At 40.6% G+C, this 21999-nt stretch overlaps 2 protein-coding genes across 5 annotated transcripts in view; one reads left to right on the forward strand and one right to left on the reverse strand.

Moving 5' to 3' along the window:
- The first annotated feature begins 1255 nt into the window (after positions 1-1255).
- FAM8A1 (family with sequence similarity 8 member A1) lies at positions 1256-10695 on the forward strand. Of its 3 annotated transcripts, none has more exons than XR_005021889.1 (6): positions 1256-2101; positions 3203-3323; positions 4950-5073; positions 5577-5716; positions 7238-7670; positions 9665-10695. XR_005021889.1 is itself a non-coding variant. In XM_036869378.1 (5 exons), the coding sequence occupies exons 1-5, from the start codon at positions 1363-1365 to the stop codon at positions 7380-7382; spliced, it is 1269 nt and encodes a 422-aa protein (XP_036725273.1). In that variant the 5' UTR covers positions 1256-1362; the 3' UTR covers positions 7383-10695. The 3 variants fall into 3 exon arrangements, 1 of the variants encoding a protein (XP_036725273.1); XR_005021890.1 differs by lacking the exon at positions 9665-10695 and adding an exon at positions 6110-6249 and having other exon boundaries at positions 7238-7324; XM_036869378.1 differs by having other exon boundaries at positions 7238-10695.
- A 2494-nt stretch (positions 10696-13189) lies between these two features.
- Positions 13190-21999, reverse strand: part of NUP153 (nucleoporin 153) — a 75456-nt gene continuing 66646 nt past the window's right edge. Inside the window, exons 18-23 of one of the 2 annotated variants that reach the window (XM_036868307.1) lie at positions 20696-21580; positions 18649-19005; positions 17686-17958; positions 14702-14870; positions 14223-14306; positions 13190-14090 (exon numbers count right to left, since the gene is read on the reverse strand). In XM_036868307.1, the coding sequence (XP_036724202.1) occupies positions 14225-14306; positions 14702-14870; positions 17686-17958; positions 18649-19005; positions 20696-21580 (1766 nt within the window). In that variant the 3' untranslated portion in view covers positions 13190-14090; positions 14223-14224. Of the gene's footprint in view, positions 14307-14701; positions 14871-17685; positions 17959-18648; positions 19006-20695; positions 21581-21999 lie in introns of both variants that reach the window. The other variant, XM_036868306.1, reaches the window with a different exon arrangement.

The following is a 21999-nucleotide window of genomic DNA, read 5'->3' on the forward strand; positions in this document are numbered from 1 at the left end:
ACCAGGGATCGAACCCATGTCCCCTGCATTGACAAGCAAATTCTTAACCGCTGCGCCACCAGGGAAGTCCCAGAGTTGATTTTTAAAATCACATTTGTAAGGGTAACCTTTCTAGCAATAGGCCACCATGATCTTTCCCTTATTTTGGACTCGTATTATATTGGTATTGTCTTAAATAGGTCTTCAAGTGTTTCATGAAAGTCTTTCCCTTTAACCAGATCATTAGCTTCTTCAGGGCAAAAGTTAAGCCTTTTACTTTCATCTCCCAGAGCAAAGTCAAGAGTGATTATGGGAATCGTTGTTAACAAGTATAACCCACAATACCTGGCCCCTGTAGATCTCCTGTATGGGACTGGGGATACAAAGATATATTCCTATCACTTAACCAACTTAAGGACATAGGAAGGTGTATTAAACTATACATATGTAAGGTGCCATATATAGTTCAGAGGAAGGGGAAATCGTGCCTGGGCTTCGGTACTCAGAGGAGGCTCCAAAGCCCTGGGATATGAACGGGGTCTTGCCTTAACAGAAAATGAAAGGCAGGCACCAAAGGTTGAGACAACGGGTCTGAGGAAAGGCACAGTTTTGCTGAAGTAGGCTTGTGTCTGCATCAGTGCAGAGTAAGATATTATGGACACAGGTCAGCTCCAGGATAAGGACAGAGTCTACCTCTTAAATCAACATAACTCCTCTTTTCTCTTACAATCAAGATCTCTGCCGCTGAGCCAGACTATCTTGATAGATCCCAATATGGTTTGGTTATTAATTTCTTATCCTCTAAGGGGATATGCCTCATATCACCTTGAGTACAAATGGGAGACGACCAGTTAACTGGAATGAACGCAGGCGGAACAAGTAACAAGCCCTGTGCCTAGAGACCAAAACTGTCGCGGCCCCAAATAGAAAAGGCGGCGCCGAGCCCTGGGACCTCTCTCTGAAATCCTCTTCCTCCATCAGCTATTTCTCCCGGAGCAGCCTGAGTCCACATCCCGTGAGATTATCTGGAGAAGCCTCGGGCCTCCAACTTCATTAAAACCACAAGAGATGCGCGTCTGGGGGACGGGTGATAGTCTGGGCCCCTCAAGCGATAAGCCCACGACGCCCAGCCGAGGAGGAGGACTCCTGCCTCCCAAGTCTCTGAGCACCAAGGCCCACTCTCAGGCCCCGCCTCCTTGCTCCGCCCCGCCTCCTTGCTCCGCCCCGCGCCGGCGACGCCGACCAGGGGGTGGGTTTCCGTTTCCGGTGGCGGATTGTTGACGCCTGCGGCTGCGGCGGTGGCTACCGGGCCGTTGGGGAGGGGCCAGTGGGGGAGTGAGACGGCGCAGTGACAGGACCGCCGAGCGTGCTGCTGAGGCGACGATGGCGGAGGGGCCGGAGAAAGTCCGAGGCCGCCCTCCCGGGCAGGACGACGGCGGAGGGGACCACGAGCCCGTTCCTTCGCGAAGAGGCCTTCCCGCCGCCGCCCCACGGCCCCGGGACGGGCCGCAGGCCGAACCCCAGGCTCCGGGCCGGCCCCCAGCCCCGGGCCTCGCTCCCCCCGCGGCCGCCGCCGAGGAGTCGGAGCCGCCGCGCGAGCCCGAGAATGGCAGGGAGGCGGGCTCCGGCTCTGGCTCCGGCCCCGGCCCCGGCGCGGGCCTGCAGGCGCCGGTAGGCTGCGAGGCGCCCGAGGCGGCGGCGCCGCGGGAGAAGCCGGCGCGGCTGAGCGCCCGCGAGTACTCCCGGCAGGTGCACGAGTGGCTGTGGCAGTCCTACTGCGGCTACCTCACCTGGCACAGCGGCCTGGCCGCCTTCCCCGCCTACTGCAGCCCCCAGCCGCCCGCGCCCAGCTACCTCGCGGGCGCCGGCGCCGGCGCCGCCGCTGCCCCGGCCGCCGGGCCGCCGCCCCTGCAGCTGGGCTATTACAACCCCTTCTACTTCCTGAGCGCCGCGGCCGCCGGGCCCGAGCCGCCGGCCTCCGCCGGCCTCACCGCCTCGGCTCCGGTCGCCAGCCCGGGAGCCCGCGCGCCTCACGTGCAGCCGCCAGCCCGGGCAGCCCCAGCGACGAGGGTAGGACCCGCCGCCGCCTCGCGAGCCCCGAGCGAGACCGGGCGGCAGGCAGGTGAGAGGCTCTTCGGGGAGCGACCTGGGGGCGGGGCCGGCGGGCCCCTCTCCGCTGTCAGCGCTGCCGCGCTCGCCGTGGCTTCTGCGCGTCTGTCAGCTCGCAGGGTGTGCAGCGCGGCCGAGCGTGCGCCTTCCCTTAGACCTAGCGCTCCGAATCGGTTCCCTGGCTCCCCGGACTGGTGGTTTCCACGTGTAAAGAAGCCTTTGCTCCTCAAAGCGTCCTCTTAGCCTTCGTCTCCCGGTGTGGAGTGAGATCCGAAGCTTAATTCACTCAGACGGCAGACCCGGCTGGGGGGAGGGGAAGTTTTGAGTGGTGATGCTGGAAAGAATCCAGACATGGATGTATTAACTATATTATATATAGTTAATATGATAACTGTTTTATGAATTAGGGACAGTGGAACTGACGGATATTAAAGGAGATTTTCATGAATGCAAATGGAATTAGGAACCTTTGGGCCTTGGCTTCATCTTGTGTATCGTCTGTTTACTTCTGTATGGGAATTAGAATATTCTGAATCACGTACAATCTTTAGTGTATTATTGAGACTTTTTGTTTACTTTATCCAGCCACAGATAATATGGGACAAGACCTAGTTGCCTGAATTTGATTCAGAATTTAGGATGGCAGCTTGATAATCCCTGGATTTGTTACATAGAAAGCAAGACAAACTAAATGAATAAGGGGTAAGATGAGGGGCACAGGGATTTACTTCGTACCGTCTACACTTAACCTTGATATTTTGCTTAAAAAAAAAGTTTAATTTTGTGTCATAGGCTTGTAATCACCTGGAGTCTCCTCATTTGACTCCCTAGTGAAATGTATTGAGTACTTGAAATAATGAAATTTATCTCTGAAATCATTTCTAAACATTAAGGGGGTGAAAACAAGCTTTAAACTGCTCAGTAAATAGTGAAGTAGCGTTGCTGTTTTAATAACATGCCCTGTTGAAGTCAATACCAATAATTGTTGCAGTTATAAAATTTTTTTTATCAGCAAGTTGTACCTTGACTTTACATTCATTACCTAGCTTGGGTTCCAAGGCCTATGTGCAACGATTAGTTTTCCTAACTTTTTTCTTTTTTTTTTAATTTACAGGTAGAGAGTATGTTATTCCATCCTTGGCCCACAGATTCATGGCAGAGATGGTGGATTTCTTTATTCTCTTCTTTATAAAAGCAACCATTGTCTTAAGCATTATGCACCTCAGTGGAATAAAGTAAGTTAAGGCCATTTGCAGAAGGGTTTTAATGTCCACTGTCTAGAGATCTTGCTTTAATTTGTTTTCATGCTTGCAAGTGACTACATGGATAATCTGTGTGCCAGTGCCAGTGATTTCTTTATAGGAGCTTTGTCAGATTTGCTTTCTTGTTGGTTTTAAGAAATAACTACAAAAGAGAGAAAAACACTTAATAAATTCTGCAAGATGTGGGGAGTTTCACCTATCAAAAGTAGGTGAAAGGAACCTCCAACCCTGGTTTGATTTTATTCACTATTAGGCCAGTTGCAAATTTTTCTCTTACAATCGTTTTCAGAGTGGAATATCTAAAGACAAAGGCATAAAGAGGTTTTGGTAGATGAACTATTAATAATCAGCTAGATGGCATTTCCAAATGGGGTTGCGTATACTGTCAGGCAAGTTCCAAGTGAACTGCAAAGTGAGCTATTTATTTGAATAATCTTCCTTTCAGATTAACAATCATAATAGCAGTTATCACTTGCTAAGCACTTTCTGTGTGCTAGGCTTTGTATGGACTCTTAATCTTGCCACCACTATAAAGTAGAGGTTAATCTCTCCATTTTATAGAGATTGAAATTTGGGCTTACAAAAAGTTAAGCCCAGAATTTACAAAGGCAGTAAGTGACCGTCAAGTTCAGACCCTGGTAATTAAATTTCAGGGCCCCTGCCAGGAGCCTGAATGTTACTATGATTCTTCCCTGTCTCTCCCTCCCTTACGCCCTACACATCCAATCAAGTACCAACCAACTCCTTTCTGTTCAATCTCTTGAATAACCTTCAACCCATACCATTTCCTTTTCACTGTCAGAATTTCATTTTTCATCATTGCTTCTCCCTAGTCCAGTCACTGCCATCACTTGCTTGGATTATAACACAAGTCTTCTAACTGGTATCTCAGTTTACTGTCTCCTGTTTTATCTCAATTCAGTCTCTGATAGAAAACCAAAGAGATCATAAATTCTGATTCTGCCACTCTCCTGCCTTAAAATCCTTCAATAGTTTCTCATTGCCATCAGGGTAAGTCTTATTAATGTCCTCATATATTTTAACAGATACCCTTATTTCTTAATCACTCACCTCTCACACTTAGTTATTTGAGCCACACTGAACTGCCTACAGCTTCCATCATACTCTTGCTTAAAGGCTTTCTCTCTGGTTAGTCCCTCTCTCTGAAATTTCTCCCTTCTTAGTCTGGCCAACTTCTCTTCATCCTTCAGATCTCACCTTAAATGCCATTTTTGGGAAGCCTCCACTAAGTTAAGTGTGCCTGGTACGTGTCTCCAAGTACCCAATGGTTCTCTATTATAGCCCTTTCCCCACTTCATTATTATTTATTCTGCTTCACCTGCTGGGTTAGAAACTCTGTGAAAGCAGAGACCATGTTGAATTCACTTGGCATTTTATCCCCAGGGCTAGTACAGCGTCTGCTCATGGTACTGCTTATTTGTTGAAGAAGCTAATGAATGTTTTGTGAAACTAGACAGTTGGAAGCCTGAAGATTAGTTTATAATTTCAATTAAAGTTTTTGATTTACACTAATGAAAAAGAAATCAATGCAACTGCTCTGGTAACTGATCCTTTGTAACCGAAAACTATTTTTTGTAGGGATATCTCTAAGTTTGCTATGCATTATATAATAGAAGAAATAGATGAAGACACATCCATGGAAGACTTGCAGAAAATGATGGTTGTGGCGCTTATATACAGATTATTAGTTTGTTTCTATGAGGTAAGCTGCTGACTTCAGCAAATATTAATATTTAACAATCTAATTTTAGATTATCAGCCCAAGACAAAAACGTAGTGGAGATTTTTATTTTTAATCATGTATTTGTCAAATGTCTTTATTTTTTTTCTAAATTTCCTTTAACATAATACTTTCCAAGTTAAAACTTTCGGAATGGAGACATTTTTCAGTTTCTTTGTAATACATTTCAGTCTTGTTGTCCGAAAATATATTTTAAGTTGGTTGTGGAACTTGAAATGTGTCTTTCCATAGAAGCAACTTGCTAAAAAATATAATGGGTCATAGAGAAATATTACAGTAGATATCTTGTGGTATTGAAGATGTTAGAGACCTGCAGAAATGCATTAAAAGGTTAACTCAAGTATTCTATGAAATTCTTCCAACTTGAAAAATTTAAAACATGAATCATATGGCAGGAAAATTTACCTTTAAAATTGGTATAGTTGAGCCAGTAAATTATTTTAAAATTATCCTTCTTTCCTTAGATAATTTGCATTTGGGGAGCAGGTGGAGCAACCCCAGGGAAGTTCCTGCTAGGGCTTCGAGTTGTGACATGTGATACATCAGTGCTTATTGCACCAAGTCGGGTTTTAGTGATTCCTTCCTCAAATGTTAGCATTACAACGTAAGTTCTTTTTTTTAGCTTAATGTATTGTGTACTTATGAATTGTATTGATTACTGTACTTAAAAATTATTTTCATAAGTTATACCATTTGATAAAAGTATTTTTAGGATGTTGGTTCTTCATGGCATATAATAGGCTTACATTTATTAAGTTTAAGACAAAGTTTGAATGTTTTCAATGATTATAGACGCCTCTTCAGTATACAGCTTCAGAGGTAAGCACTTTATGAACGGTAGGTCACAGTAATGAGAGGAGGATCTGGGCGTGGCTGCTCTATCAGTGCTCCAGGCCTAGCTTTAGTATTCTCTACATCTGTGGATATTGGAGTTTAGTTACTGCTCTGCCTTGAAGCTTCCATTTGGTAATACCTGTCATTATCCCATCTTGAATAGGCAATAAGAATTTTGACAGCTATACATGCGTGCATCCTGCTCCTAAGTGATAGAGCTTGTAATACTTCCAGTACTCATGGCTAGCTGTTGGCATCTGGCTCTGGGGGAAGGTACAGATAGTGATAATGGAAGTTGTGGAGGTGAGTAGGTGGTAATCAGTTGAGCAAAACAGGATACTGGCTGGAATTGCTGCCAGAATGATTCAGAGTTGGGTTGTTTAAACAAGAGACTCTAGAAAAAGCCTTGAATTTGCTCACATCTTCAAAATTTCCTTACATTTTTGTGATTCCAATAATCCTGGCTATTACTTTTAATGAGTCAATAATGGCTAATATTTATTGAGCACCTCATAAACCAGGCACTGTTTTAAAAACATTGCATATGTATTAACTAATCTAAGATAGGTACTATAGGTACTATCACCCTCTTATTACAGATGTGTAACACAACTAGTAGTTGGTAGAAAATGAATCTGAAACCAAGCAGTCTGGATTCAGAGCCCACACTCAGCTGCTGTGTTATCCTGTAACGGTTCAGTGCACTGAAAGGCAGAAATCTAATGTTAGTATGACAATTCTCCATTCTGAGCTACTGTTGAAAGCTTTTTAAAGCTTTCCTTAATCACAGAAGCCCACAAAGAAAGAAGAGATATGATAAACAAATACAGTAATTTGAAATGCTGGTGCTCTTCATAGAAGGTAGAAAATGGGACTGTGTAAGTGTATTCAGTTTAGAAGATAGTGAAAACACAGTAAAAGTATAGAGGTACTAAAAGTAATGAGTGACTATAGAAAGGGTAAGTAAAGGCAGTTATTCTAGTCTTCTGTCAAAATACTAGAAAATACTGTAAACTTTTAGTTCACATTCTAAGACATATTATTGCTTTTCATGTGCAAGTTCTAAAGTCTAACTTTTATGTTACGAAGTCTTTAGAACTAGCCCAGGTGGTTTGATCATACTTTGCTACTTGAAAGTAATTCAGTTATCAAAGGTTAAAACTCTGTTAATTATACTTTGAATATGTTTTAAATACATCTTGAACTTGATAGAATACTATTAATCTATATTTAGTTGGTATACGACTTATCTGTTTTTTGTGTTTTTTTTTTTTTTGCTTCAATTTTTTAGGTCCACTATACGAGCTTTGATCAAGAATTTTTCTATTGCTTCTTTTTTCCCTGCTTTCATCACACTGCTGTTTTTTCAGCATAATCGAACAGCCTATGACATTGTAGCAGGGACCATTGTGGTAAAAAGAAATGGGGTCAGATGATGCCCCAAAAAGCCCTGAATTCCATACTCTCTGGAATAATGACAAGACTAAATTATATATCAAGGCCATCAGTATCCCTGGGTTACATTAACTGATGATTTAGAAATTAAAGCAGTTGCTCCACCAGTGTGATGCAGGTGACTATGCTGAAAGTATTGATTTTACTTGAATGTCAAAGAACTTCTCCAGAAGAAAAACCTGTTAAGTTCAAGTGTTAAAATTTTTAGATTGAACCGAAGGCAAGTGGTGTCATAATCAACAACGGACAGTATATACATAAGATCTAAGGTATTTATTAGAACTTGCTGAGAGCATTTTCAGCTTTGAAATCTCCAAACGAAACTTTAACAACTTATTCTGGTTTATCCCAAATGATGGAAAACGTCCAGCTGTGTTTAGTGTACACACTCACCCTTTAGTAACACTTCCTGAGGCAGTTTTTGTCTTTGCTTTTTGGGGGGAGGGAGTGGGGACACACATTTGATAAGCCACTTAGCGCCCATCCCAGGAGCGGGTGAGTGAGTTAGCTGCAAGAGAGAGGGGAAAGTGAGGCCGGCGAGCAGTTCCCTGACTTGAAATTTTAAAATCTGTACTGCAGTTTACTGCAGGAATGATGTAACTTTATAACTATTCTTAATGCCTAAACATGTATTTGGGGGCAGATTTTGCATGATGATGAAAAAGTATTAAGTCATACTGCTATCTTATCCTTGATTTTTTTTTTTTTTAAAGAAAAAGGTAAGTTAGTGATTGCTTTTAATGGGGTTGGGGGGAGGGGTAAGTTTTCACTGTAAATTTAAATTGAAACTCATGTGCAAGTGTTTTCAGTGCCCTAAATCAAACCATAAATATGTGGGGAAAAGCAGTCCTATCAAACTGTTGCATATTTACTGTAATTACACAATATTCCCAGTACGTGCGCAGCATGAAAGTGTTAGTGCTTTTCAGTGTTCTGAATATAACTTCTCTTTATATACAGGATATTCACATACCAGTTTCCTTTTATCATATTATATTGTTCCCTAACTTTTGAAGCATCAAGGAATTAAATAATCTTAGCATTTCATGATTAAATACTAGTAGCCTGTGAAATACTTACCAATTTTCCCGTTAGGGACTGTTCTCTGTGACAAGAGTAGCATTTCCAGACCTTATTCCGAGTTCTTTGGTTCTGTGGGCCAGAAGCTCATCTGGGGCCTGCCCGGGATGACATTTTTGAGGGAAATGAGAAGGAACACTTCATGTTTTGCCATTTTAATTTAGTGCGCGTGTGTGCTTTTGTTAGATGGCCCAGTTAGCTGTGCTGAGGTGTATCTGAACTAAAGGTTTTGTTTCTTAGGCATTTTCTGCATCTGTTATTTTCCCCCAAAACACTAAACTGTGTTGAACAGTTCATAACTAGGGTGCTTACAGGATCAATCTAGGCTTTATTTTGGTCTTAACAGCAAACACATTTGCTATTACTATATCAGTTTTTAAAGTGGTTTTTTTTTTTGACATTTAAAACGTGAATATTTTCAATTTGTTTATAGAAACCTTAACAGTGTCCTTAATGCCTTTTTTTATTGTAAAATTTCATAAACCATGAGCCATGGTTTATAGTTTCATGAAAACTATGAGCCATGGTTTATGATTTTCATAAACAATGTTTTTCAAAATAATTTTATAGTAAATCTATCACAGAAAGCCTATTAGTTAAATGTGTCAAAATACTAAACAGATCATTCACCTGTTTCTGGGAAGATAGATAAAGTGTTATGGCCCTTCACAGTAAACAAAGCCAAACCATCCACTAACTTCTTAAATTAGAGGAGAAATTAGGAAATGTTACATAAACTTACTAATTAGTAGTGTATACATTAGCATCAGTGTATACACCGCCTTTGCCCCTGATTGGGAATTGGAGTTGAAATGTACCCTTCCGACAAGTAGCTCTGGAATACACCTTTAATGTATAATTTCCTCGATGGTTCACCACTTAGGCTATTTTTATACAGTAAAACAAGAAATACGTAGTCCAGTTTGTTTTATACTTTAATTATCTATGTAGATGCATTTCTCAGGATTCAAGTTACACTATGTAGCCCTATCAAGTAAAAAGTGTTACTTTGTCTGCCTTTACAACAAAATCCAAGTCTGTTTATGAATTCAGCACTTACTTAGGGAGATTTTTGATTCCCAAGTTGGGGGGGAAAATGACAAAATGGGGAAGGGGGAGCCACATGTTTTTCTCTTGGGGCTGCGGCTTATTTTCACTATACTTTATTATATTTCATTTATAGAAATGCTGAATTTTCTGTGTCAAGACAGAATTCTCATACTGAAGCTCTACAGCCTAAAAAGGCAAAAAGAAAGTTGTCTTCATAGTATTAATATCATTCATCACTTTTACAAGATAATAAAGGAACAAAAATTAGGAGTCATGCTGAGAATACTATTTCAGTGAAAATACCGTATGTAAAACCACAGGTCATGCGGTTAATTTAGGCATCTAGAAACTCTACCTGTTACAAAATATGCAGCCTGAGTGGCTCCTGCACCGTGAGAAAAGTCTGACATACTAAATGCACGCTGGGCTGAGCTAGGTGAGTGGGAGCGGCGGCAAGCAAACTGTGCTTTTAGGGCGTCTGTGACCAGAGAGAGAGCCAGCACCTGTGTGGTACTCGTGTGGCACTGCTTCAGAAGTTACTTCTTTCTCCCTAAACAGTCACCTAGTTTCTCCCAAATATTCAGGATTGAAAAAACTGCATTATATTTGAGGGCTTTGTCTAAATTTATAAAAGTCTATAATGTTTGTTTCAAATGACAGTAAAAATTGTTCTAACTAACTCTAAAAGAAGGATTTTTTTTCCCTTAAGTGACTTGTTTGGGTGTTTCACCTAGGCATAAGTATTTCCAGCAAAAGGAAGACAGGAGTTGAAAATTAAACTACTTGGGAATAAAGGGCTTTTTGATGGGAATGTGTTAAATTTTTTTATTCTACACTTATCCCTATGAAAACAGGCTGTTGTTCCTTTTAAAGAATATTCCTAAATAATAGCAGTATTCCTAAAATCTGGAAAATACTTCAGTTACTTGCCATTTCCCACCCCCCCACCCCATACCAAAGGCCAAAATCTTTGCAATACGTGCTTGCCTGGGTAAAGTTCCTCCTCTCAAGCTGTGGGCGTATTTCTTTGCAGTTCATTATAGTATGGCTTGATCCACAAACAGTTTCTGATGGCCTGCCTATAAATGAAAATTCAACATTCTATTTTTAATAATTTGCCACCAATTTGTATTCTTTGTCTCAATAAATACCTGGTCGCCAATGCTTTTGTGTTTTGCCTGTTTCTTTCTTTGAGGTTTGCTCCAGAATCCCTTGCTGCTCTAGCATTCTCTGCCTTCAGGAGATGAATGCTTTCAGAAATAGAGGTCTATCAAAAAAAAAATCATCCACTTTGAGATATATTCTTTCAGCAAGTCACTCAGAAGTTAGCTGTAGATGACTAAGCTTTTAATGTTAAACTAATCCTGTCCGTTCCTTAAAGTTGTTAGCCATTCCAACCGCAGTGCAAGATACTAAGGACCTACATTACACGTGAGGAACCAGAAGTCAGAGTCTCGTAGCTAGTAGAAGACTGAGCTGGGCAATTTAATCCTAGTCTGGTCTTGTAAGCATTCCCTATTCAGACCTTTACAAACAAAACTAGGACAGGACACACAACAGGTTCCTCGAGAAACACAAAGATAATAAAGGATAAACTTAAATGTAGTTAAACTGTGGCGTGGTCTGAATCCTGTACACAATGTGCTGTTAGGACCTCGGCCATGAACTACTACACATTCTGGAAACCACAGTGGATGTCTGAGGTAAGCTTATAAAAGTTGCCCCATATTACAAGGAAACGAAAGCTCTGACATGGTGTATATATAGGTGGTGTGTGTAGCTAGCTAGACCCAACACACCCATTTTTCTCAATTTTACTGTACCAAATTCATCAGTTTCCATTAAACAGGCCCAGCACTTGACATACTGATACAATTAAAGAAAACATAAGTTCTTCCCCAGGCTAAACCAGGAAGTTTATGGCCTGGTTACAAATTGCTAAAATTAGTCCAACACTTATTTCAAGTAATAAAATCCTGATTCCATGAATAATTCCAAGAGAAATTTGTAACAAATAGCTAAAGACTTATTTCAGTTGTCTGAATTGTACTTCTTTTTCTTAATGCCCCAAACTGTAAATTACTAAAAAACAACCTACCACTTGAGAGTGTCATGCCTGGACCTCATGCATCAGAAGTCTTCCAGGTGCTCATGTAAAGATCTTGGGCCCTACCTGGACCCGGTGATGCATCAACCTGTGGTGAGCAGGTCCCAGGATATACATTTGGCCCACCTCACCAAGCACACTGATGATGTACATTCAGTGAGAACAACGGACCCTCTTGTAAATCAACCAAATTATATAAACGTACCTGATTATTCCATCTTTCTGCATATGCCTTTCTTACCTTCCGAGATTTTCAGTTAAAAACAATTCCTCACTGATCCAGCATGAGAAGTGGGCTTTTATTGTTTTCTTTCCATAACGTTTGCCCTTCTTCCACGAACAGCGCTCGACTTTCACCTGGGCACGGAGCGTGGAACCACGGGTGCGATTACGGCCGCAGGGCGTGGGTCTGCAGCCCGCACCGCTCCGACGAAGAGGTACCTCTGCTGGGCTTAAGCAGGGACTGATGTGAGGCTGGAGCTGCTACCACGAGTGTTTTCTATAGCTGCCGTGTGCAGCCTGAGAGTTAAAGCAGTTGAGATGAAAAGCCAAGTCCTACCCAAGCCCCAAACGCTCTAGCCCTAGAGATCTCCGTTCTGGGGGCCAGGAGATTTCATTTATGAGATAAGCCACCCTAAGTTTGGTTTTCAGTTACTTGCTTTAAAAAAAAAATTACTAAATAAAATGAAATATTTCCAGCACATTTTTAATGAAAAATCTTTCCCAGAAGAGAAAGCCTAATATTCCCATCCATATCGACCTAAAGAATGGCTAAGAATGAACGAACATGCAGTTTAGTTAGGCATTAACTTCTCCGCATCAACACCCCACAGGTTTCCAGTTTACTTCTTTTAGCATTCACCATCATCTTCTGCCCCAAAGAGGTTCATGTCAAATGTGTATTATTTAATAAGGTGAGAATTATAAATACAAAATTCCTGCTCCAAAACCAGCATTGGATGATGGCCTAAGACATTTTCAGTAAGAGAAACCATGTCACTGGAAACAAAAAAAGCTCTTAAACATTTTAAAGTACTGAATTTAACCTCAAGTTCAGCAAAATAAAAGTCGCCACAGAATAATTATATGTACAAACTGAAGAATACAATTATCAAACGCTATCCCAAGAGCACTTTTATGGACCACAGGAAAGACATCTAGTTACAAAAAAATCGATAAAATAATCCAAAAGAAATTCCACAAAATGACCACTGAAGTTTTTGTGGGCTATTTTGGGCACGTATCTCCAAGAACTCTATCAATAAAACATTGTCTAGTCACCTATCAAGGAAGATACAAGTACAAACAGAAATGGCTGCGTGTGTTTATTTTCAACTTTTAAAAAGGTATGTCAATTTATATGCAGAGTAGGTGTGATTCCTAGCACCAGACGTAAAGCAGGGTTACACTTCCCCCTCACTTAGGAGTTGTCCAAATCACTTCAATGTATCCTTCAGAATTTTTCTTCTACCTGACCATTGTTAACCTTTATAAAAAGGTTCCCTTCCACTAACACTCATACCTTCACTAGGATTTAACACTAGAACAAAACATATTTCATAATTTTTTATTGATGGCATTTATCCCATGGTTTAACATGTTAATTATACTGTAATAAACATGGCTTTAATATTAAACTTTTCCTTATTATCCAAAGTCACCACAGTCCATTTCAGTAAATATAAAAATATATGCTTAATACTTTGTACAATACTGGTTTTTGGTCCAAACAAAAACTGGATCAGAAAAGCCAATAAACTCACTTTAAGAATCCCCAATTTTTTTTTTTAAAGATTTCCAAATGGATTTAGGCAACTTTGAATAATGGGATTTACATAATAAAATCTGAGACAAGACTAAACAACAAAAAAAATTTTCTAACACAAAATTAAAATTTCAAGTTCACAGATTTATGTTATGCCAAAAAAGTACAGAAACAAAACTGTATTTACACAAGTTTCATAATAAAATAATGAAAAAGGCAAGACAGGTGATAGTCAGAAGAATGCCAATATAGAAATAGCATATAATTATTAAATGGAGAACGAACTAGATCTAACAAGTCCTTAGTATGGACCATTCTTTAATCAGGCTTCCTCTATCAGAAAATTTTAGTGCACAATACACCCAACTCACTCACTTCACACATACACCAGCACAAACTCAGCATAGAAATCATTCATTTCAGCATCCTCTAATCTATACAGAATTCCTCAGATATAATTACAATTTCAATGCGTTCCATAAAACGCATATCAACGCACATGGTGGTGCAGACAAAGAGGTTGTATACAAAGCCATTCTCTTGAGCGGGTTTGATTCCTGGGTTCAGCCAGCCTATGCCAAACCAGTGAATAATTTGCTGGATCATAAAACATTTTTGCTGAAGAAGTAGTCACCGGTCTAGCTATTATTTTTTTAAAAGGGGGTGAGAGAGGTGAAGTTGGGGTTTCTGAAAAGAAAAAAGGAGGAAAATTCCAAAATTAAAGATCTGACTTCAGATAACCCAGCACATAGTACAATCCAGAATCTGAAAGTAGGGCACCAGCTGTTGTTAAAACAGTGTGTATAACACCATCAAGACCTTTATTTCCTGCGTCTAACAGCAGTCTTTATCTTGCGACCAGAAACTGAAGTTCCAGAAGAGAATGAGTTTTTCCCATTTGACCTGTGAAAAACAAAAACTCTGTAATGTGACATGATGCTCAGATGAAAGTTCACAATCATAACACTAAATGTGGCTGGTGATGGGGTGGGGGACACTACTTTCTGCTACACCTCATACCCTCAGAGAGAGATGCACACACACACACACACACACACACCCTGCTTTCTGCTACACCTCATACCTGAGACACACACACACACACACACACTCTCTCTCTCTCTCCTGCTAGTTTTCTTAGGCTATGATCCTCCAAAATTGTAATATGGTAAATTGATGGAGAACATAGATTTTACCTCAACTATACTGCACCTTGGTGATTCTAAACACACACACACACACACAAACACACACCCTCATTATGTTAAATTCTCCATTTCAACAAAAAGCTCTCTTACCCCAGAGTAAACGCCGCTGGAGGCTGGCTAAATTGAAAGCCCCCTGAGCCAGAGGGCTGGGCTGAGGCTGCAGGTGTGCTGGCATTTGCACCGAACGTGAACACTCCTGATGGATTATTGTTTGTGAAGTTGAAATTTGTAGCACTGCTGCCAAACTGGAAAACAGAACCTGCAATAGATGAAGCAGAAAAACTTCATTAAGGTAAAAATGATGGTTCTTCTAGTAATGACTCTGACTTTTACATACAAAAACCTGTAAAGGGTTAAAGCTCTTATGGTCACTTAAAGAAAATTAAGTATTTTCTCCACTCACACAATATGTACCTGACACCCTCAAACAAGTGACCTAACTCACCCATGACCAAGGAAAAAAGGGCAAAGTGGACTTTTCGCTAAGACCGTGGAATCAACAAACATACTTACCTCTATCTTCTTCAAACATTATGTTAAAATAACAGAAAAGGGAATTTTACAATAAATGGAAAGGAGACAACACAACAAAATTTTGAAGTTGGAAGGCTAACTGGAGTCAAGTACTAAACTAGCAGCAAGGGAAAGCACAGAAGTCTTTCCATTTACACTAAACATACCCAAAAGGTTTAGGTTCCAGGTACTTCTGGAAGTGAGAATGAAGGTGTGACTGAAAAAAAAAAACAGCAGAATGGTAGAGTATCTGTTTAAGAAGCAGATACCTAGATCAATCCCTCCCCAGCACCAAACAGGATAATAAATCTCCTCTACCCAGCGGAAGAATAGAACTTTAGTCTCTGGAGAGGCCTCTGGACCAGGAGACACCACACATAAAGGCAAGGATACCATATTGAAAACAGAAGGATTCAGAGTAGGTTGATACAATGAATATTGAGAGCTGCAGCCTTCCGCCACGACTCAGCTCCCGTAACACTGGCAATCAGGAGCATATATACCCTTCAGGAAGGAGACTGGAAGAATCTTCTCTGGGGAATCTGGCAGTCTGAAAGGAAAGGCCTAAAGATATTGTACTAGCATCCAGTTCCTCCCAAGAGGACAAGCCAGTTAGATAAACCTACAATGATATTCAAGATCTGTAAGCCCTAACCACATACAATGAATTATCGAGTGGTATTTAGGTGTCCTGCACTCATAAAGTTATAAGTAGAATGGAAGAAAATATTTGCAAACCATATATTTGATAAAGGGCTGATATCCAAAATACATACAGAACTCCTACAACTCAAGAGCAAACCTTCCCCCTGCAACAAACAAAAACCAAAACCAAACCAAAAAACCCCTCAAATAACCCAACTAAAAAACGGGCAAAAAAAAAAAAAAAAACGGGCAAAGAACCTGAATAGACATTTCTCCGGAGACAACACACGGGTAAATATAAAAAGATGCTCAACCTCACTAATCATCGGGGGGAATGCAAATCAAAACCACTAGGAGATATCAGCTCACACCTCTTAGAATGGCTATTATCAAAAAGATAAGAAATAACAAGTGTTGGCAAGGACGTGGAGAAAAGGGAGCCCTTGTGAACTGCTGGTAGAAATGTAAACCGCTGCAGCCACTATGGAAAGCAGTATGGAAGTTCCTCAAAAAGTTAAAGATAGAACCACCATATGATCTAGCAATCCCATTCTAGGTATTTACCCAAAAGACTTTAAACTAGGCTCTCAAAAAGATAGCTGGACTCTCTCATTCATTGCAACATTATTCGCAATGACCAAGATGTAGAAACAACCTAAATATCCATAGATAGATGCACAGATAAAGGAAATGACATATATACATAAAATGGAATATTAATCTTGCAATATGGGAAAACATGCACCTGGAGGACATAAGTGAAATAAGCCAATCACAGAAGAACAAGTACTGCATGACTTCAGTTCTATGAGGAATCTAAAATAACCAAATTCACAGAAGCTAAAAAAATCGTGGCTGCAGAGGAGGGCTTGGGAGTGGGAAGAAATGAGGGACTGCTATTCAAAAGGTATGAAGTGTCAGTCATGCAAGACGCGTACATTCTAGAACTCTGCTGCACAATACCGTGCCCAGAGTTAACAACACTGCATTGCACACTTAATCTGTTGAAAGAGTACATAGATCTCACGTTAAACATTCTTACTACAATTTAAAAAAAAAAACCCAAACACTACAAGTAGAGAGGCAAGAAGCACCAAACACGTGAGGAAAGTATTTCATAAGAAACACTAAGACCAAAACAATAATAAAGAAAAGCAATTTGGAGAAAACTAAGCAAAAGCTTTAAGAAGGGGAAAAAAAACCCCTGCATCATTAATATCTTCAAGAGATCAATAGATAACACTTCTAAAACAAAAGCAAAAGGATATAAAAAGGAAACATCCACAGAACAAAGAGGACCACTTGGAAATTAAAAAGTAATACAAGTGGAGGTAAAATCTCAACAGGTGTGTTTAAAAGTAAATTGAGGGGGACTTCCCTGGTGGTGCAATGGTCAAGAATCCGTCTGCCAATGCAGGGGACACGGGTTCGAGCCCTGGTCCGGGAAGATCCCACATGCCGCGGAGCAGCTAAGCCCGTGTGCCACAACCACTGAAGCCCACGCGCTGCAACTACTGAGACCCATGCGCTCTAGGGTCCACGTCCCGCAACTACTGAGCTCACGTGCTGCAACTACTGAAGCCCGCGCACCTAGAGCCCGTGCTCCGCAACAAAAGAAGCCACCACAATGAGAAGCCTGTGCACCACAACGAACAGTGGCCCTCGCTCACCGCAACTAGAGAAAGCCCGCGCACGGCAACGAAAACCCAATGCAGCCAAAAAGAAGTGCTTAACTGTGTGAAAGTTGGGAATGCTGTTTATAGGTAAATCTAAACATACACATCTCTGTTTTGCCAAGTACAAGAGACAAAAAAAGAAAAAGACATGCATGGTTTCAAAGTTCAAAGAAAAAAATTATATTTAAGACATACAGAACCCAAGTACGGAAACAAAGGACATGACTACCACATACTTACTGGAATTAGGAGCTGTCCCAGAGCCGAATGCAGACTGACTAGGCGGCTGTCCGAACACGGGAGGCTGACTACTGCTTGACACTGTCCCAAAAGTAGGCGGCGCAGGCTGAGACCCAGCAGAAAACAGTGCTGCTGAAGATGATATCGATCCAAAGCCTGGGGGGTTAGGCTGGCTGGCACCTTGGCTTTGCCCAAACGTTGGGGTCTGGCTAGCACCGAACGCTGGACTGGCAGATGGTGCTGAAGGTCCAGTGCCGAATACGAAGGAGGATCCTAGAGGCCCAGAGAGACACTGAAATCACCATGATGGTCAGAACGAGATAAGCCTCAAGGAATCTCTATCAACGGAGAGGCAAAGTTCAAGCTTCTTTCCAGACTCTTACCTTGCTGAACAGATCTTAGCAAGACAAGTTTTGAATACTGATTAAGAAAGAATACAATTCTCTCTACCATTATTTAGTAAAACCACATGAAATCCAAATAAACAAAAACTTCTATTAACAAGCCTCCTATCTGAACAGCCAAAAATTTTTAGGTCTTTAAAGAGATAAATCTAAGAAGACAACTGATCTGCCATCAGAAGTGTGACACACTGCAGAATCAGCTAATGTTGTGATTATGTATCCGTTGCATAATGAGGACTAATGTCTTATTAAAATAACCTTCAGTGTCTGGCTATTTACAAATTAACATTGCAAAGAAAACAAACAAACAAACAAAATGACAAAAAAACGCTTGAAAAAACTAAAGATTATACTCCTAATGAGATTAGAAATATTGCTTCCAAGAGTTACTTACACTATACACAAAATGCACATCATTCCACATAGTGAATAACTACAACACCCTGGGTAGAGATGACCTAAAAGCGGCCATGCTCTTTTGTGGCATTATTTGCCAAGAGTTCATCTGCTTACAATGAAAGCCATTCAAACTAACATGTCTCTTCTTTTTTAAATGTACCTGCAGAGCTCGATGTGGTGGGAGCTCCAAAGCTGAAACCAGAGGCGGCAGTGTCACTGCTGCTGGCACCCGGACCAAAGACAAATGGGGCGACAGCTGTGCCCGCGCTCGACGTGGTTGCTGGTTTGCTCTCTCGAGAAAACAGCAAAGACTGAGATGTACTGGATTCGGCAGAGTTCCCAAAGGCAGAGCTGCTCACAGGACTGCTGGCCTGTCCAAACACAAAGGCAGCCGCAGGCACACTGGAGGACGCGGTGGAACTACCAAACATGCCGCCAGCAGCTGAAGTGGCCGGTGTACTTGAACTAGAGGAACTGCTGTTCAGGAAACTAAACACTGGCTTTGCTGTACCTTGATCTGTAAGACAGAAATTAAGAAATAAACAAAAACCTTTAAGAACAGGTAATACCAGAAAGCATTTTTTCCTAGCCTAAAGTCTAAGAGTCCATTAGAAAACAGAATCATTAAGTTTTTAATATAGATTCATTCATCGAATGGACATCTGTTACGTTAAATTTTGATGCAGTCAAATATATCCATCTTTTCTTTTATGGCTTATGAATTTTGTCTAACATAGCAAAACCTTTGGCATTCAGGTTAATAAAAAATATTCCTTAAATCCAAATCTAACTGGATACTCTGGATAACAAATTCAGACAATGGGAGACAGCTACACTTTTATAAATTTGATTTCGCAATTTATGTTAGCAGGATTGTAACTTCAATTTATCTGAACAATGGCCAATTTTCTCTGCCGCCTTTATTGACCGGTGTACCCTTTGCTCACTAATTTGTAACTCTACCTTTACAACGTACTAAACTTCCAAACCTCTACAGTTACTGTTACTAGGCTATTTTAGCATGTTGCAGGTTCTGCTGATACTATAAAATACAAATTGGAAATGTTAGTAAATACAAATGGGAAATGCTGTCCAACTATTTATTCTTGATTTGGAGAAAAGAGAATGATTTTTTATATGGTGACCCTGAATCCAGTTACCTTCAGTAGAAGACTTTTTTTTTTTTAAACTTGTTCCAATAATATCTCAGTTCCAACACTATTTACTAGACAGGGCTGGTCACATTGTGGTATGGGCACTGGTATAATTTACAGAAAATGGAGCATGTTAGCTCACTTTCAGGTGGTTTAATAGGATGTTAAAAATGTCTATTTCAATGGAAACAGTATAGCGATACCAGGATTAAATTCGATTAGACCCTATCTCATTTTTATTCCTTTCTAAATAATAATGTATAATTTAGTTTTTGTTTCCTTTGAAGGGTGTTTTAAAATTTAAGTAGAATTTTATAGGCAAAAACTGCTCACACCTATGTGTTGAATTCCATACAGTTTTTTTTTAGGTTAATTTTTCATTTTCTCGTGTTTCTAATTTATTATTCAAAAGTTTTCATGTTCTTTTGCATTGTGTTCTGGGAAATTCCAGTTCACTAATCCAATTTATCAGCTGTTTTTTTTTTCCCCCTGCTCCTCAGTCCACACAATGATTTTATTTCACAAACTATGTTTCTTTAACTTTTAAAAATGCTATTTCATTTTTTTCTTCCAGATCTTAGTTTTTATAATCACCTCTATTTCTCAGGGATTTATCGTATTTGTTGTCTATGTTCCTTAAATGCCAGATGAAGGCTGGTTATCTCTATTTGTAAATGAAGGCCTGTACATAAAGATTTTATTAGTTAAAAAATATTTCATGAGCTTAAGAAAAAAATGCTTATTTTCCTGAACAGTATATGTCAATTCTGATTATAAAAGCCCAAACAGAAGGGAGAAAGTCACGGACAAATGTGCAAATATTGTGGGCTTTCCATTAGAGCTGTATTTCTCAAAATTGGATATGTAAATAACTTCATCAGAATCACGGGGGGGATTCTGAAGGAGCTGAATCCTCAGCTCCTTCCCAGAGAGTTCTATTACTGGTACTCTCTCAACTATTTCCAGTATAAACCACTCCTTGCCTTGCTACATTTGTTGACATCTTGTAAAAAAACAAAAAACAAAAAACAAAAAACAATGTTTAATACTTACCAGCTGTAGTACTGGTTTGAGCTCCAAAAGCAAAAGTGGCCTTCGTTGGCTGTTCAGATTCCTTCTCAGATGGTTTTGCCATACTGAAACTAAAGGTCGACTTGGAAGAACCCTCGTCTTTGGTTTGCTCTGAGTTCCCAAAGGAAAACACTGGTGGACACTTTGGCTCTTCACTGTCAGCTTTTTTCCCAAACACTAGAGATGTAGACGTGACAGGCTCTTGCTGTTTCTCTTCTGTCCTTCCCAAAACAAACAACGAGGCAGATGGCAGGGGGGCAGGGTCCACGCTGCCAAAAGTGAACCCTCCTTTGGAGGCAGGGGTTTCTTCTTTTTTTGCTTCTGACGTCTGACATGTGAAAGGAGCCGCTGAGACACTCTTGGTGTCTATGGTTCCAAAACTGAAGCTGCTCTTGCTCTCAGAGGTCACTGTGGTGTCAGTAGCAGCAGGGGGAGGGTCAACGGCACCTGAACCAAAGCTAAAGCCTGCAGATGAAGATTTAGGCGGTTCTTCTTTCTTTTCTTGCTGCCCAAGACTAGACACCCCAAACTGAAATGGAGCTAAAGAAGGCGGATTGCTTAAACCAGAAGCAAGTCCAAACTTAAAATTACTACCATTTTTACTATCTTTTTTAACTTCTTCAGGTTTAGAATCAGATGAAACTCCAAATTTAAAATCTCCTATTGGTTTAGAAAATTTAAAGCCTTCACTCAAAGGGGTTACAGACCCAGAATCTAATGACACACCTATTTTGAAACCTCCTTGATCTCCAAATTTAAAATCTCCAGTGTTTGTTAAAGTCTGAGAGGGCCCAGAAGAGGATGACGGGATACCAAATTTGAAGGATGAGGTTGCTGTGCTCGAAGATGAGGAAGACGGGCTGAAGCCTTCAAAAATACAAGAAACACCACAAAGACAATGAATTAGTACTGCTCTCTCAAACAGAATGCCAACCTTGAAAAGTAAAGGGACATGGGACAACTCTGAAAAGGCCTACTTCGAAGAGTATTAGTTTAACAATGGCAGTAAACATGAACCAAGTTGCCCATATTCAGCATCTCGATCCTCACAACTACACTGATGTGCCACATTTCATCTACCAGACTGACAGAGATCAAACAAGTTTGATAAAACAGTGCTGGTGATGAGACCAGGAGTAACAGACACTCTAGACATGGCAGGTGGATGTGTAAATCAGCACAAAATTTGTGGAAGGCAACTTGCCAATATTTACCCCAAATTACAGACACATGTACCCTTTGACCCAGCAAGTCTACAGCCGAGTCTTTATTTGAATGATAAACTC

The sequence above is a fragment of the Balaenoptera musculus genome, chromosome 11 (assembly GCF_009873245.2).
Source record: "Balaenoptera musculus isolate JJ_BM4_2016_0621 chromosome 11, mBalMus1.pri.v3, whole genome shotgun sequence".
In the NCBI taxonomy this organism is placed as follows: Eukaryota; Metazoa; Chordata; class Mammalia; order Artiodactyla; family Balaenopteridae; genus Balaenoptera; species Balaenoptera musculus.